The sequence below is a fragment of the Notothenia coriiceps genome, unplaced genomic scaffold (assembly GCF_000735185.1).
Source record: "Notothenia coriiceps isolate Sejong01 unplaced genomic scaffold, NC01 NC01_scaffold00000659, whole genome shotgun sequence".
In the NCBI taxonomy this organism is placed as follows: Eukaryota; Metazoa; Chordata; class Actinopteri; order Perciformes; family Nototheniidae; genus Notothenia; species Notothenia coriiceps.
Genome location: NW_011333360.1, coordinates 189,680 through 206,706, shown reverse-complemented (window position 1 = coordinate 206,706; position 17,027 = coordinate 189,680). Strand labels below are relative to the sequence as shown.

Here is a 17,027-nt window from a genome sequence, read left to right as displayed (position 1 = left end):
CCACAGTCACCCCCCGTCTGTGGGCCGCCAGTTGATGGTCGCTGCTGTAGTACATATGCCAGGCCTGTAAGTGGCGCTGTACTTCCGCCACAAAATACACCAAAAGCAGCGAAGAAGACCCCCCGAGCATGGTTGCCATGGTTGCCCTTCTGTTTATTCTCCGCGATGGATTTAGAAACATGTAGTTCATGTAGTTCTCCATGTCCACTTGTTGCTGATGGTTGTGGTAGAGGAGCTGTAGATTTTGCACTAACATCTGTAGCATGGTCAGTAGCGTCTTGAGCACGTAATCAACCCTGTGATCCGCCGTTGTTGTTGTTGTTGGCGAAACACGCGGGTGACGCGGGGGTAAGCGGCAGAGGTGGGGAGAGGCGGGGCTATGGCGTCATCGTTATCAGGAAATGATCGTATAGGACGTACACACGGAGCCGCTTGGCCCCCCAGAGCGTTTTCGCCGCAGATCTACCCACCTTGGGACCCGTTACCGTTTGAGGGCTCCGTTTCCGCGGTTCCGTTACGGCCTCGTGTGGAAGAACCGTCCATATGATAGTGAACTGCAGCGGATACAACCCGTTTCGTCTCTGTGTAAACGTGGCCTAAGCAAACTGCTAAACCGTCTTGTTATTACACAAACACACACAGGAAGTAAGACAGTGTGTCTGATGTGTACTTACCCACATATATTCAGGATAGTCTTTGAGCCTATTCAGTGAACTGAAGACAGTCTTCCGGTCCTCTTCCCACTTTCTTTTGCAGAAGACTATTTCTAGGAAGTACCAGGTCCAGCCAATCAGAGGAACCTTCAGTAACTCGTGTTTGGCTAGCACTTTTGAACTCTAGAGAGGGGAGACAGGTAGACGTGTATAATGACAAAGGTTTGATTTCTCCCCATCAGGAGTAGAGATGGACTTCATCTTGAAGAGCATCATCTGAGATGACAAGTAACTAAATCAACAACAAATTCAGTTCCTTTTTGCGACAGTACTGACCCCTAGGATGCCATATCTTTCACACATAGTCCAGCCACACAGGAAGTCGATCTCATAGTTGTGGTTGAGGATGGTGATGACATGCTCTTTGCCAAACTTGTCCACCGTAGCTTGGTCGGTGTATAGTGTGCATTCTGTGCCCGACCACCACTCCAGCAGCATCACCAGCTCTGCACAGAAAACAACACATCATGCGGGGCACTGGGAATGTTCGAACAACACTTCATCATTTATAGGATTGACGAGGAGAACTAATTACAAGTTCAAAGCATTTTCCTCTTAGTAAATGTCAGGGTTGCTCCTCAGTTTTGCTGAGTAACACAACATTGACCCATGCCACATTATTTCCTCATCATGAGATATCAGAACACTGCAGCTGTATGGAGCTATTTTGGTAGATGTAATGTTTGAGCCTCAGCTGCTCCCATTAGCTCTGCATGAGCAGCCAGACAACAGCCAGCCATAGCTACTTACTATAGCAGCTAGTAGGGGTTGTACTTTAAATCATAAGTTTGAGCCTTTGGACAACAATACATTTTTCGCTGAAAACTAAATCTTCCATGATACACTTTGGATTTAACTTGAATCTCAGGCCTATATCATACGAAACATGCTTATTTAACAACATATCTTGCCTGTTCCCCTTCGCTAAGCCATTAGCACCAATTGCTAACGACGCCAGGACTGTTTTAATTTAAGAATGAGGTGCACTTGGACAGAAATGTTGAAACAGACGTGACAAGGTAAGGTCAAAATAAAGGCCTATCTTGAAGAAGTTGATGTGTATCGATGTTTTCACTTTGCATTGATTTTCATTGATCTGGAGATTTATCTCAGAGCTAAAAGGAATAGAATTGTTGACATGAATTCAGCAGGTTGCCAAGCCAAGTGTCACCCAAAGAACCTGGTGCTTTATCTTGTTTACACTATTTTCAAAGAACAACATAACTCTTAGCGACAAAAAAGGAGTATGATAACTCACGACTCCAGAGGGAGTAGGCGAGCCGGCAGTTGATTATGCGATAGAGCCGCTTGTTGATGGGCCAGAGGATGCAGGTGCAGAGCTGAATGAAGTTTATGATGAGGCCGCTCACCACGAACACAAAGCCCATCAGCAGCTGCAGGATGAACAGGCTCTTCAGGTAGGCCAGCAGCGCCATGGCTGAGGAGCCTGGAGAGCTGAGTGGGCTCCTTTCTAAACACAACGACCAACCTGAGAGAGGGCGGGAACAGAGGAGGGAAGGCAGAGCCAAAGCAATGAACCTTACTGACAGAAAACGGTAAAAATAATGGGTCCTGGTTGACTACATTTTTCTGCAGGCAATATTGCATTCAGTAATAAAAAAACTAACAGTCTTTCTTACCACGGTGGGATCCTTTTACAAGCCGCGTTTACACGGTCCGTCAGCCAATACTACAGACCTGATGTTGACAGAGAAAACAGAGGATGAGCCAATAGTGAAGTAAGCAAAATGAAACACAACAGTACAGTGCCATTACAGTAGAGTTGAATTAAGTGCACGTATCATCAAAAAGGTGGTTGATACAGACAAGAGGACGCCAGAAACAGCTGATGTCGTTGTGAGTGTGGTCGGTGGTTAAAAAAAAACCAGAAGACAGATGCTGGGTTAAACTGTGGCACACGGCAGGTTGGGTAATGTGCTATTTTAACACAGGCATTGCATGTTGGATTGTCAAAGAGCATTGTTACTCAGTTTAGATTTCTTGTGGCCGTACTCAGCCTGAACTTTCACAAGGGCGAAGTGATAGAAATGACATTATATGCCACATTTTACACAGAACTACGCATTTCAATGAAAAGCAATACTTGAATACAGCCATCACATTTCAATAGAGTATGGTGACAAAGAGTTGATCACATTTCAGCTTTAGGGTTTATATTTTATAGTTGTAAAAAAGGGTTAGCAAAGATCTTAGAAACTAATTCTCAATTCCCTATGCTACACTGAGTTGGTATCAAGGCATTTCTTTTTATAAATAATAGGTATGAGTTATATAAAGTCTCATCTATTCTGATGTGAGAGAGCTTTTCTCCATTTATATTATTTTAAGTTGACTGTTGATCAGACAGAACAATAAAATAATTGTCGGGGCTTTTGCGAGTTTATTTCGGGAGATTCTCTTTCCTCCAAAAGGTAAGTTAACACATTTATATGCCCCTACGCATGTTTTTCCAACATACCAATGCAACACACATTAAATATTTCTACCATCTTTCTCTGCACAGCATGCTAGGAAAGGCTCCACTCCTCCACGACACAATAAGATGAAGCAGGTATGGAGATGAATGGACAGGAAAAGATGGATCTGTACCACGCTGGCATCTGCTGCGTTTATACTTCTTGTATGCCGGCCGCCCGGCCTTAAATGGACTGTCCCCACATCTGCACCAAAGCCCATTACAGCGTGGGTCAAGCCAGTTTAAAGCTTTTCTAAGAAACTTTCTAATCTGAGTAGTGCTTTTGCAGCTCTGAGTAGCAATCTGTAGACACCCCAAATCAACTTTAGGACTGCCAACTGGGCAACTCCACCTGTTTTGTTTTACATGATAACCTTTTCACTTTTAGTTGTTAAGTATATGGCCATTCAGAAAATGCCTGTTATGTAATTGTTTTAATAAAACATCAAAGTAAAGCAACAATACTGAAATGTATTATAGATCCATCTGCTTTTCTTTAAAAACAAAAAGGGCGTCAGTTTAAAACTCAAAGATGTTTAATTTAATATGATATAAAAACAGAGAACTGTGGAAAATGCCTACATTTGAGTGTCTGAAACACAGCATTATCTGCCATTTTTGCATGAAAATGGATAGATAAGTATTTTCTTTTTATGGTGATTAACTTATCAAATTCACAATTTTCTATATTTTTAACCAAAACAAAATTAAATGATTCCATGTCCTGTCATCAATCATTTCAATACTTTTTTGTATTTTGTCTTTGCCCTTTTATTGTTTCAGTATCTAGATACTTTAGGAATTATTTATCATAGTCAGTTTTGGTGTTGTGACAACACTAAGCATTATCTGTGCAGTCCTAGTAGCAACATGTACAGACCCCTGCATTCACTGATACAACTGTTTCAGCCATCCAGCCAAAACGAGGCTGTATGGCGCTGCTTTTAGAACAACAGACTGTATTCTAACCAACAAGGGAGAGATAAGAACATTTGCGTGTCAGTCTGCATGTCACAATGACATACGACTCTGCATCCACAGAGTCTGTAATCACTACTGTCTTTGCTTTAATTGCTCGTGTAAAATTGTACACAATTGGAACTAGATAAAGCTAACAAAATGGATGACGGTGAGCAAATTGAAAAAAGACGTGGTAACGTGAGTTGATTTATTTACCTTGACAAAGCATTTAAATATATTGGATCAGACACCCAAGACGTCTTCATTTTTAAGCAGATTTACTGTTTACAACCATGTTTTATCTTGAGTTTGTATCATATTCTTTAAAGCGCAATCTCATATTGAACCACAAAGTTTACACAAGGTCAGTTGATTGCAGGCAATAATGAGGGCAACTAGTCTGATCCTTTGTAATAAATCCATTTAAAACACAAGACCTGGGTGTAAAGGAAATTAAATCTTACGTGCACATCCACAGAACTTCAGCTCAGTCTCTTGGGCAAACAAACGTTAGTGCCTGTGGTTAGGAGGACACACTGACACTAAAGTGTTGAAATAATGTCACGTGTGCCATCTATCGCCTGATGAATATTATTATCAGTCCAAAGATGTCTCTGCATTTTGTTACCGATATGGCATTAGTGCCACTGCCTACTTAAAATGGGAGAGAGTGAGTTGGAAGGCTTGAGTTACACTGTTGCATATTTCACTTCTGGCTCCAGTAAAATATTTTTGGAAGGTTGGCTCCAACACTGAAGGATAAAGAGGACAGCATGTAGATAATACTAACAACTGGTCACACATGGTATTTTGTTTCAGTCGGTTTGGTGATGATGGACAGAAGTAGGTGAATGTGCTGTTGACAATACAAATGAAAGTCTGAAATTAGTAGTGAGTGTTTCTCAGTCAGCTCCCAGTTTAAAATAAGACTCATCAATAAATGCACTGCAGTATAATCTACTGAATTGTCTTAATGTGAGATCCTTTAAAGGATCAGAGGGGGATCTTTAAAAAAATAAAAATACTCCAAGACAACTTCAAATTCTAATTTAATGTTTTCTGTCATTAAATGACATTGCTGCCCAAAAGTTTATATGCAACATGCATGCTTGAGGTAGGATTTTCCAGCAAAGCAGAACAGTTAAATACACTTGTTACATGGATGCCAAACATCCCATGACCTTTGTTCTCATTTTATTCCACTCTTCTTTTTGTCACTGTACACGGGGTCATACAATTCAGAGCAACCAGGCATTTTTGCTCAAGTTAAAATGGACGCCTTAATTCACAGTGCCTACAGCAAAAGTACATCTTATACCTGACTTTGTGTGCACTCATACTTTCTCCTAAAATAACCAGCAGCACTCAACATATTTGCTTTAATAATTCAGCTTGAATGGCCAACCAAGACCACAAGAGAATCTTAGTCCAACCCATTGACTGTATAACACAGACATAGTCTTCATGCCGCCACCCATAGGTTGCTGAATAGCCGTTGTGAAACTCAAAAGTAGATTGCTTTATCTGTTGTCATCTTTATATGGCCATCTCTGCCTAACTCCCAGCTTAGGATGTCAATAAACTAGAAATCGAGTAGTCAACATGGTCGTTTGGAATGAAGTGGTGAGGCAGAGCTGGTGATCTGAAAGGTCCTCAAATACTGCTATGTTTTAATGTGTGTATCATAACAATGGATTGTATATCTAGTGTTGGGAACCATATTTTGGTTCCAAATCCCAAATGCCAGGTACTGGGGAACCTAAAGAATAACATGGGGCTTTGCAAAGCGATACATTTTAGACCAAAAGAGTTGCCGGCACAGGAGGCCGTGCACCATGGGCCACAGGTTTTCTTCTGTGCTATTTGTTTGTGTTTTGAACAGTATGTTGTATATATCGATTGCCATTTCCTCTATTAAGTTAACAGGCTTTCTTGTGTTCTATCATCCACTAAATTACACATATTTTATGTTAAACATATAATTAGGATTCTTTACATTTGGTAACCAATCAGTTGCAACCAAGATATCTAGCCTACTTCGTGGAACAGTTATGTAATAGCCTTGTCATGCTAAAGCAACCAATCAGAATGTCTAATTGTTTGCCTCACCTTGCCATTGGTCACTTGACGCTAGGCAGAACTTCAAACACAGTGTTAATAGTCTCCTCAAACAACTTTACATACGTTTTCCTAAGCTGTGTGACTTTTTTTTAAATCAGCCATTATCAAATAATTGACATATCTTTACACCAATGTATTTTTAGTTTTAGGCATACACAGCAATACCGACTGTATTTTCTTGATGTATTCCCACAATAAATAATGAGTACTATGTATTTATAATTATTAAGCCAAAAGAAAAGCATACCATTGTACATTATATCTATATCTGCCTAATAGGTAAACCATAATGTGTTGTGCAAAGCTGAAGTGTAATTGATAGGATCAGTGCTACGGTTCAGCTTTTTAGGTTAGTAGTTCAGTATTAAGAGAAGCAAGTGAAACCAGGTTCACACCTCTCTGCCCAGTAACATTATCCCCAGTTAAAACAATGCAATGACTTACACATTATAGTGTAAATCAAACCAATGTAATTGTTCCTGTGTTGTGGCAGTTGAACCAAACTAATGGAATAAAAGACTTTCAGAGAAACAAACATTGAGTTGAACTAGAAACAGCCAGTGAAGGTCCACCTTCCTTTGGGTGCAGGCCCACACAGTAACCCCTGAAAGATTAAAGTTGCTGACTGGGTTAAAGCTGCTTAAGGCCGGAGAGCTGCTTCTACTCTACATCACCAGTGTACAGCTTTTATGCCAACAAATAACTACTGCATGCTCGGAGTCTCTGTTGTGATAAGAACTGTTCTAAATTACATTAAAGACACCACTAAGTACAGGAAAGCTTTTGCCACATCCTGGCAGACACTGCACTTTTGTCAAGTCATATTAATTGTTCTCCATTCGGCTTCCAAATGGTATAAACAAATAAGACTTTAAGTGCTATGCTGATTACTATCTCTTTTTCAAGTTCTATTACATCTGGTAGGGTTACTCCTATCCGTGTCAAACAATCTCTCTTGCATTAAACTTACCAGTAGACATAGTAGGCCATTGCCATGAGCACTAAGGCACCACACACCCCAGTGAATATCGTCACAGCACCCTGGTTCAGCATTTTGGCTCCTGGTATCTCACCCAATCAAAGCCAGAATTTAAAAAAAACATAAAAAAGTATTCTGGTCGAGAGCAGTGGATAGTCACAGGCTGTCCTGCCTCATCGCATGATAATCCCACAGAAGGAAAGAGGAAGATAATGATGATAAAAGCAGGAACCTAGCCAGATCCCAGATCTTGTTGGAAGAGCTGACTAATCAGCGCTACAGTTTACAGAGAAGAAAGATATCACTGGAAAAGTTACCAAAAGAAATAGATCTTCATTGAGAGCAAGTGCAAAAAGAGTTCATTAATGAATGCTAGGTGACGGTAGGATAGCTCACTGCTTGAAGAAGAGAAGCACACAGAAACTGCAGCTTACATGCATGCAGCATTCCCATCCTCTAATCCAATGGATCAGATTAGGGCTGATTAGCAGGCTATGGGCACCCTGGATACGTCTCATTTCATTAACGTTAACAAAGAAGAAGGCCGGGCCCCACCCTGCCTCCATCGAGGAAGCAGAAAAGCATCTGTTATGCTAAAGGAACCAATCAGAACGTAGAATTTCTTGTCTCAAATTGCCATTGGTCCCATGACACTAGGCTGAAGTGACGACCTCCAAAAGGTCAATAGTTTCCTTAAACAACCCCTATATGATTGTTGCCAATCTGTGCTTTGTTTTTCTTTGACCTAGTATAATTGGAAGAGCAAAGAAAGTTATGAATATCCTCAACAATTATTTACAACATATCTGTATTAGTCAGCCGCACAACAAGGGCAAACAGTCCTAGTGGGCAAGCCGACAAAAGCCTCTGGGTTCCCTCACAGAGCTAATGTCAGATGTGGTTTAGACAAGCTGGCAGAGAAGCAGAAATGAACTCCAGTGTTCACTAAATCAAATAGGTCAAAAGGTTAGAGTACAGTCCAGAGGCCTCGCCACTGGGCATTAAAGCTGAATATAAATAGAGTTAAAAATACATTGTGTTAGCTTGACAAAGAAGGTCATTCATGTTTCAAAGCATGAAGTGCTCTCAATCCTGCACGTAGCACCACTGTAGTTCTTAAGACTCAATTGCAACTTCCATCATACAGTTGTTTGTCATACACCACTTACAACAGCAGGGACAACACTTATAGTGTGTTCTATTCGTTCGATTGCAAAAATGCACAAATAGGCCAGAAAGCAATATAACTAATATGGAGGATGATAATGCACCAGAAGAAGTTTAATTTGGTGAAAATGCAAGAATATTTTATCAATATTCAATTAAAATAATAATGACTTTCTAAGTTATTTGTATCAACACATTTCATGACAAAAACAAAAGCAGGAATGTATTGTTCCCACTATCTGTGTGTGCGCAAAGCTAATATCATAAAATTATTAAAACAATTTCAAGATCTTTGCCTTTAGCTGACATAGGCTACATTACTATATTACAGTAAGAGTATGTTATTACTCTCAGGAGTGTAAACTGTGGATATTGAGGAGTTCTTGGAAACTACTCAAACTTTTCATGCAAAGCCACAAACAGAATAGTGTTTTAGAAATGGACGGACAGTCTTTTATAAATAAGTTAATGAGCTCCTGCTGACATGTAATGGCCTTGCATCACTTAAATACCACCCTTGAACCTCCAAGAGCTCCATCTGGAATCTGGATGTTGCCATAGTGAGAAGTGATGACTGAAAAGGGTCAAGGATTTATCGAAAAGGTCCAAGGGTTTTATTATCACAGTAGCTACAATGTAGTTATGGCAATGAAAATCGTAGGTCCTGAGCTCCTCCAACAATGCAACATATTATATAAAAGGACATACAACAACAAAATAACAATTAAAAAAATAAAATTAAACAGAGTATGACACATTTGAATAAAATAGTACAGGTGAAAGAAACAGAATATATGGTTAAATATTGGTAAAGTGAGATACAATTAAATGTAACTATTATGATAATAAATTAAATAAATTCTAAAGATGCAACCAGATGAATGCTTTGGGTTATGGAGGCACTTAACAGACCTGTAGTCAGCATATAATAGGACTAATGGAAAAAGTAGGAGGGGAAGTCAATGGGTGAAATTGATTCCTTGACAGCTTGAGTTCAAACTCTGTAAGTTAAGGTATTTTGCAGTAATCGAACATTCACAAATATGACTGAGGTTAATAAAACTACTCATTACTTTATTATTATTACATTGCATTTAGCTGACGCTTTTATCCAAAGTGACTTACAATAAGTACATTCGACCAGGAAGACACAACCTTGAAGAAAACAGAATCATATAAGTACATCAGGTTTCATAGAGCCAAACATTTCAAGTGCTACTCAACTGGCTTTAGATAAGCCAGTCCTTTATTAGTATATATGAATAAAACAATTCATTGCTAGTGCTGAGTTGCTGCCCACGATGGCACTGCTCAGCATAGATAAAACCTTATCTACAAAGCTATGTGTCAAAGACCTATATGGCAATACTTGCTTAAGAGTTCAATAAGTTACATCCAACAGTCATCATACTGGACTTTGTTCCAACAGTTTTATGACATGTTATATTTATTTAAAAAGGTCCCATGTCATGCTTTTCCGGGTATTAACCGTCCCCTTCCGTGTTATGTAGCTTTTTCTGCATGTAAACGGTCTGCAGAGTCACAAACCCTCAAAGTACCTCCTGTAGCGAGTCACACAGGGGATAGGATAACAGGTAGGGGAGTAGGTCTTATGTTATGTACTAACTCTATATAAAATGTACTTGAGATTTGGCTACGGGGACATCCTCGCGGTGTGGAGGAGACGAGAAATCGTCCAGGTACTGCTCCACGACATCTCAAAGCCAGAAGGAGTGTCAATAGCGCCCGTACAAGATCAAAAGTGTATCGTCAGAGGTACTTGGTGTTTCGGGGGAAGGACTGGCGTTCAGACAATTGACTATAGTTCGGTGGAGTGCCAGAGAGTACGAGAAGGCTATTGACAAATGAAAATTGATTAAAGTTCTGAAGCAATGGAAGCAGTCCACAAATCCAAAAACATAACAATATTTGTGGAGGTATAACTTTAGACAAAATAAGTAAAATTTTTAAATGAGAATAAACCATCAGGCTAGGTTAGTTAGGAGATTTACAACTTGAAGTCAAACACTTTCAGTGTATTTGATTAACATTATACCAGGTAAAAGCATCGAGACGGAGAAGAAAACGAATGTAGGTTAAAAAGGTAGGAGTTGGTTCCACGAAAGGATAACTACTAACGTCGCTCTACAAAAAATGTTTCATTAAAAAACAAATTACGGTCCAGATACCGAGGTCCGAGGTCATAAAGGGTGAAAATTTATTGTTTAATGGTAAATCATTGGAGGGAACAACGATGGGGTTGGTTAACCTGTGTGACAAACAAATTACGTATTAATAATTAATAAATTATTATAAATAAAAGAGGGTAACAAATTGAACAAGAAACTGAAGTGAATCAAACAAGAACGGACCCCCCCGGAATAACACGTCATCCGGCGGGGTTTAAGTCAAACGTGAACCCCAAAATAAATCCCAATTTTCACACATTTGTATTAATCAATCTTGTAATTCTTGTCAGAACAGGGGTATTTTTGGACGGTGTGTTCATGAAAAATATTGCGACCTTTGGACGTGTCCCAAAACTTTTTCAATTAATTGTTTTTTCTTTTATGTATTAAAAAAAATAAGAAGTCCCCTTTTAATAGTTCGTTGTATATATAGAGTTCTACAGGTCTTTCCAAAGAGAAAGACCAACTTTCGTACATGGAAAACCTAACGTCAAAAGAATGAAATGATATGTCGTATCAGTACTAATCTCAAAAAATGTTTTACATAGACAAGCTAACGTTTTACCCGATAATCTTCAAGAGACCCAGTCGTCATACTTTAGGACTAATGGTATTATGACTCTTTTACTCTCCCAGTTCCATTGACTTTCTTGTCTAACGTATAATGTAAAAATTGTGTAATGGTTTTACTGATACGACTATATCATTCATTCTTTTGACCGTTAGGTTTTCCATGTAGAAAGGTTGGGCGCTCTTTGGAAAGACCTGTAGAACTCCCCCCTTAATATACAACGAACTATTAAAAAGGGGAAACTTCTTATTCTTCTTTAATACAATAAAAAGAAAAAAACATTAATTGAAAAAGTTTTTGGGACAACGTCCAAAGTCGAATATTTTGTCATGAACACACCGTCCAAAATACCCCTGTTCTGACAAGAATTAAAAGATTGATTAATACAGAATGTTGTGAAAATTGGGATTATGTTGGGTTCACGTTTGACTTTAACCCAGGATGACGTGTTATTCGTTCCGTTCCTTGTTTGATTCACTTCAGTTTCTTGGTTCAATTTGTTACCCTTTTATTTAATAATTTATTAATTATTAATACGTTAATTTTTTGTCAACACAGTTAAACCACACCCCATGTTGTTCCTCCAATGATTACATTAAATACAATAAATTTTTCATCCCTATACCTCCGGACCCTCGGTATCTGGACCGTAATTTGTTTTTTAATGGAACGATTTTTTGTAGAGCCGACGTTAGTAGTTCTATCTTTCGTGGACCAACTCCACTACCTTTTTCCCTACATGTTTCTTCTCCGTCTCGATCTTTACCTGGTATAATGTTTAATCAACATACCACTGAAGTGTTGACTTCAAGTTGTAAATTCCCCTAACTAACCTAGCCTGATGGTTTATCTCAGTAAAAATTTGTACTATTTGCTAAAAGTTTATACCTCATACAATATTGTATGTTTTTGGAATATGTGGACTGCTTCCCATTGCTTAGAACCTTTAATCAAGTTCCATTTGTCACATAGCCTCTCGTACTCTCTGCACTCACACCGACTATAGTCAAATTGTCTGAACGCCAGTCTCGACACCCAAGTACCTCGACGATACACTTTTGATCTTGTACGGGCGCTAATTGACACTCCTTCTCGCTTTGAAATGTCGTGGAGCAAAGTACCTGACGATGTCTCGCTCCTCCACACGCAGCGAAGGGATGCCCCCGTAGCCAATCTCAAGTTACCAATTTTATTATGAGTTAGTACATAACCATAAGACCTACTCCCTACCTGTTATTTGTGTCCTATTGGAAAGTCCACCATTAAAACATATTGTCATAGTTTAGACCTTTTGTTCCCACGTTCTACTATGATTTTAGTCTACTAGTTATTTGTCACCGTGGTAGCACTTTGTCCAATAATGGCTTGATTCAACTCTTCTTTTTGGGACAGGTTTAGGTCCTGAGTCGGTACCCCCGTAACAAACTCGGACACTGCTTGACCTCAAGAGTAACCCTTATATTTGCACGGGAGAAATACAATAAAATATAAATACTAACACACAATACACATAATAATTACATTGAAAACCTATAGTACAATGACGGGTTATTATATTTCAAATTTTTTTTTTTCCGTTAAAATAAATATATCGTGAAAAGTCGTGCACCGCTAAAGTTTCACGAAAATGGTCTTTATTTTATTTTCTATAAATTCTTGTTTATGTCGTATTTATGTATTAATTTAACCGAAAATTTTGGTTCCGTATTTTTCGTTTTCTATTAAATTAATTTATTTATTTTGTGTCGGCCATGTCTTATGTACTGATTTTTCCGTATGACAATCACACTCTACCCGACAGTTAAATTTCGTCGCCGTTTAATCCACGCAAAAATCAGACCTAAACTTTTATCCTTCACAAAGTGGCACCCGCACGTGCTAAACCCGTCAACCACAAGGTCTACACAACCCCCGTATTATTGATTTTCGACGAAAAGGTACAAATCACAACAAGAGCTTGTCTCTCGTCGGGCTGGGTCTTCTGGACTCTGAGGACCTACGAAGTATCACTACCTCATCCAGCAAGCATGATATGAGCCAGGATTTTGGTGAAATCACTAAATTTTTGATCGTCAACATAAAATTTTAGTAAGAACCGTCTGACCCCTTTCGGTCACATTACCTAGAAGTCTTGGCCTCAATACACTAGGTGAAGATCACAGTCACTCTTGAGCCGTCGTCGCAAGACTTAGTCGACGTCAAAAGACTTAGTCTAAAAAAATCACGTCGGGACACTTATGTGGTGATAACGTCATCAGCCTCAGATGACTTCTATTTTCGTACCTGTTCAAAAAGATTTAGGACAACGCCTGTAATCAGAAAATTAAGGAACTATACTATTAAGAAGTCCACTATCATACGTCTGGATTATTGACATACATTACCTGACAATTTTACGTCCAGACTCAGGTAGTGATGTGGGTCTAAGAACGAAACAGCAATGAAACATCCGAGACGGCTGACTTCGAGACACTAATGAAAATTAGCCAGGAAGAAAACGAGTTTGCTACTAGAGTCAAAAAACAAACAAGTTAACCCTCTTCCAAAGACTCAGTAGGTTCAGTCACTACACGAGTTACGTGAACGAGTCACAAGATAGACCTCAATACTCCATCAAGAGGGCCAACATTAAAAATTTTATTTAGACCCACAGCATTCAGGTACGTACAAACACGTAACATAATTAAACTCCGAGGGTACAGTACCCGGTACAGATGACCGACAGTATTAAGGTAACACCTCCAAGATGATCCTTGATATACATATTAACACGGTTAAAAGGTTTGAGTGTAACAAAAGAGTATGTCGTAAGACATATCAATACACATAAGGTTATAGACAGGATTTGCCGAACACCTCGAGGTCGGTGCGGGGGGAGGGACACTCGGGTGACACGAGATTACCAGTCGAGGACTGGGTTAAAACAACGACTACTCAGGGTGGCAATGTTGCCTATTGTCAGTCACTAATACAATGTTACCGCAATCGTGGTGTTTTACTGTGTCGGTATTTGTTTGTCGTACTCTTACGACGCACCCCAGACCCGCCACGGAACAACCGCCCTGCAACGCCCCGAGGCGACGCACCTCGCCTGTCACACTCGACCGAACGACGCCCCCTAGACGCTCCATGGTGTCGCTTGGGTCGGGACTTGGGTCGGGCTCGTGTGCGTGTGTGGACGTCGGATCGAAACTCAGACGCACACACGAGTCTTTGTTCGGGCTCGGGTGGCGCAAGAGCGGCAGAAGTACCGACCTCAAGTCCGACTCTTTAGGCGCTCGACGTCGACTCTTTTCTAACACACCACACACACACTCACGTCCTTCAGGCGTAACCAGGAAACCTGGGTTAGCGCCTCGTAATGTAGTGATATGGGTTATGCAGTGACATGAAATGATGTGATATTCTTCTTTGTTACCTTTTCTAATTTACAGGTTGCTCCAAAAGACCCCGTCGTATTTGTCCATAAAAGANGGCCCTTGAGTGGAAAAAGGTTCTTCACCCCTGCTATTAGTCATAAGAGTTTTTTACAAAATATTTCTGTTCGATTGCAAAATGGCTATTAGAAGTTCCTGTGGTCAGCAGTATGAAATCCTGATTACCACTAATACTGAGAAAATGAGACGGTCAAGGGTAACTGAAAATGAACAGATTGCATATACATTTGATCACATTACCAAAATGACACACACCTTACTACACACTACCAAACCATTTATAACACTAGACAATCACTAGCATAGACCATCACAATAGCAGTGTGCACGTCTCCCTGTCAAGGTCCGTTGCAGGCACACCTTACAACAAACTCTACATTACCATTTTGGAACCAATGAGGCAAAATACGTATTACCATTAAATATGTGTTAGTGCACTGTCCATCAAGGCAGACTCTGTATCAATGTGACAACCATTATTATTGTTGTAGCTTGACTAAACTACGCAGACAGTATTGTGAGAACATTCACAAGTGAAGAGCATTATCATGATCAGTAGTAAACACAATCATAGCTAGCAAGAAGTGCCAGGAACGATCACTTAAAAAATGACTTGCCTGTCACGTGCGCACTGCTCGCCTGGTTGGTGAAAATAAGTGTAAAGTTGTCACTTGCTGAAAAAGCCGAAGATTTGAATGAACTACAGTAACCTTACGTCTGATGTATGGTACGACATCTTTACGCAGGTCGACCAGCTGCCTGACATGACGTACAAACTGCTTGCAGTGCAATAGCGGCTTTTTAAATGAACCCCATGATATTCGCCTCTACTCGTGGCGCACTTTGTACTACTTCAGCTAACGGTACCCGGCTTAGTAGTGTTGCTCATTAGTCCCATGATAAATAAAGCACTATTAGGGTAACAGTTCTACGCACTCGTGCGTCCATCTCTAAAATAAAGCTAAATAACGTACTAGCTAGCGTGCCCCTCAGTCCACCAGTGCCTTGGCTCCTCGTCTGACACATGTCATGACTGCGGCCGAAGAGTGTTGAAAACACCAAATAGTACACATCTTTACAAGAGAAAATAAAACCTACCAGTCCGTCCAGTTTCTTCAATCAGACACGATAAATCAGTTATCGCTGGGTGACTAGAGTGTGTAGCTGACGTTGGTGTGCATTGTGCAACTCAGCAGAGCGGCACAAGGGCAGTGGGCTGCTAACAGCACGGCTAGCATGCTAAGTTAACACACCACTACACCTAGAGGAGTGTTTATATGAGGCGGATGTAGTCGTCTAGTTGAATAGTATATTCTGTCAATAAGAGACACATTACTCACATTAATTAGTGTTATCTGTAAATAGTTAACTGACCGGAGTAGTTTGCATTGCGCTATGCTAGTTAGCCGGCTAACGTTAGCAGTGTCAGTAACGGTAACGTTACTCTGGGCTTACCTGAAATTATTCACTTGGGAGTCGGTAGATTTTGTTTTACTTTTTCGCTGCTTCCTCACCGTCAGGGGCGTAAAACAACTCGGTTAAGAAGCCCTTCTTATTTCGTTCGTTTCCTCAATGCAATAAATATGACTTGAGGTAATGCGATTTGCAGGAGCGCTATTGTTTGTCTGTTAAAGCCCCACATTTCCTCAAAGCCCATCCTGAAGGTGGCATGCCTCACATCCGGTCCGGCCCCTCATTCATTCTTAGACATGATTTAAACACATATATTTTCAAATAACGGAACCCTGGCCGCCCGAAAAAAACATCTTGATCCATTTATTAGTGAAAGTATAGGTTGGCCTACAGGTAAAAAAAATAATGGCTATATATTTTGTCATAGGCCTTTTAGTGATTCCCAGTGACCACTATGCACCAGTTAATAAAGCAGGTTTTTGGTTGAAACATTTAGAAATTACGGAAGAGGATTAGGGCCAAATTATTATTTTTTTTGGGAGGATTTGATGTTTGTTTTTTTTGTTTTGAGAAAAAAGTCAGAATTCTGACTTTAATCTCAGAATTCTGACTTTTCTCTCAGAATTCTGACTTTTTTCTCAGAATTCTGTGATTAAAGTCAGAATTCTGACTTTTTTCTCCCAACATTTTTTATGTTTTTTTGTTCTGAGGAAAAAGTCAGAATTCTGAGATTAAAGTCAGAATTCTGAGAAAAAAGTCAGAATTCTGAGATTAAAATCAGAATTCTGACTTTTTTCTCAGAACACATTNTTCCTCCAAAGGCGTACGAGACCGTAATGTCCCCGTTTTGTTTCCCGGGACCTTGGAAAGAGGGAACCGTTTATTCATTTTGTCTCGGTTCGCTATGAACCTCAAAAAATGATGACGGAATTTTCATTTGGTTCCCGGAACTGGTAAACCCCTGTAAAACCTACCTGGTAAAAACTCTCAATTTCCAACTT

At 39.9% G+C, this 17,027-nt stretch overlaps 1 protein-coding gene across 3 annotated transcripts in view; it reads right to left on the bottom strand.

Moving 5' to 3' along the window:
- agpat3 (1-acylglycerol-3-phosphate O-acyltransferase 3) overlaps positions 1-16,261 on the bottom strand; it is a 23,623-nt gene extending 7,362 nt beyond the window's left edge. The window contains exons 1-5 of one of the 3 annotated variants that reach the window (XM_010783115.1): positions 16,069-16,261; positions 2,354-2,411; positions 1,972-2,202; positions 990-1,159; positions 675-836 (exon numbers count right to left, since the gene is read on the bottom strand). In XM_010783115.1, the coding sequence (XP_010781417.1) occupies positions 675-836; positions 990-1,159; positions 1,972-2,149 (510 nt within the window). In that variant the 5' untranslated portion in view covers positions 2,150-2,202; positions 2,354-2,411; positions 16,069-16,261. Of the gene's footprint in view, positions 1-674; positions 837-989; positions 1,160-1,971; positions 2,203-2,353; positions 2,412-15,230; positions 15,307-15,711; positions 15,805-16,068 lie in introns of those variants that run through there. The other 2 variants (XM_010783123.1, XM_010783130.1) reach the window with 2 other exon arrangements.
- Between the last annotated feature and the right edge of the window lie 766 nt (positions 16,262-17,027).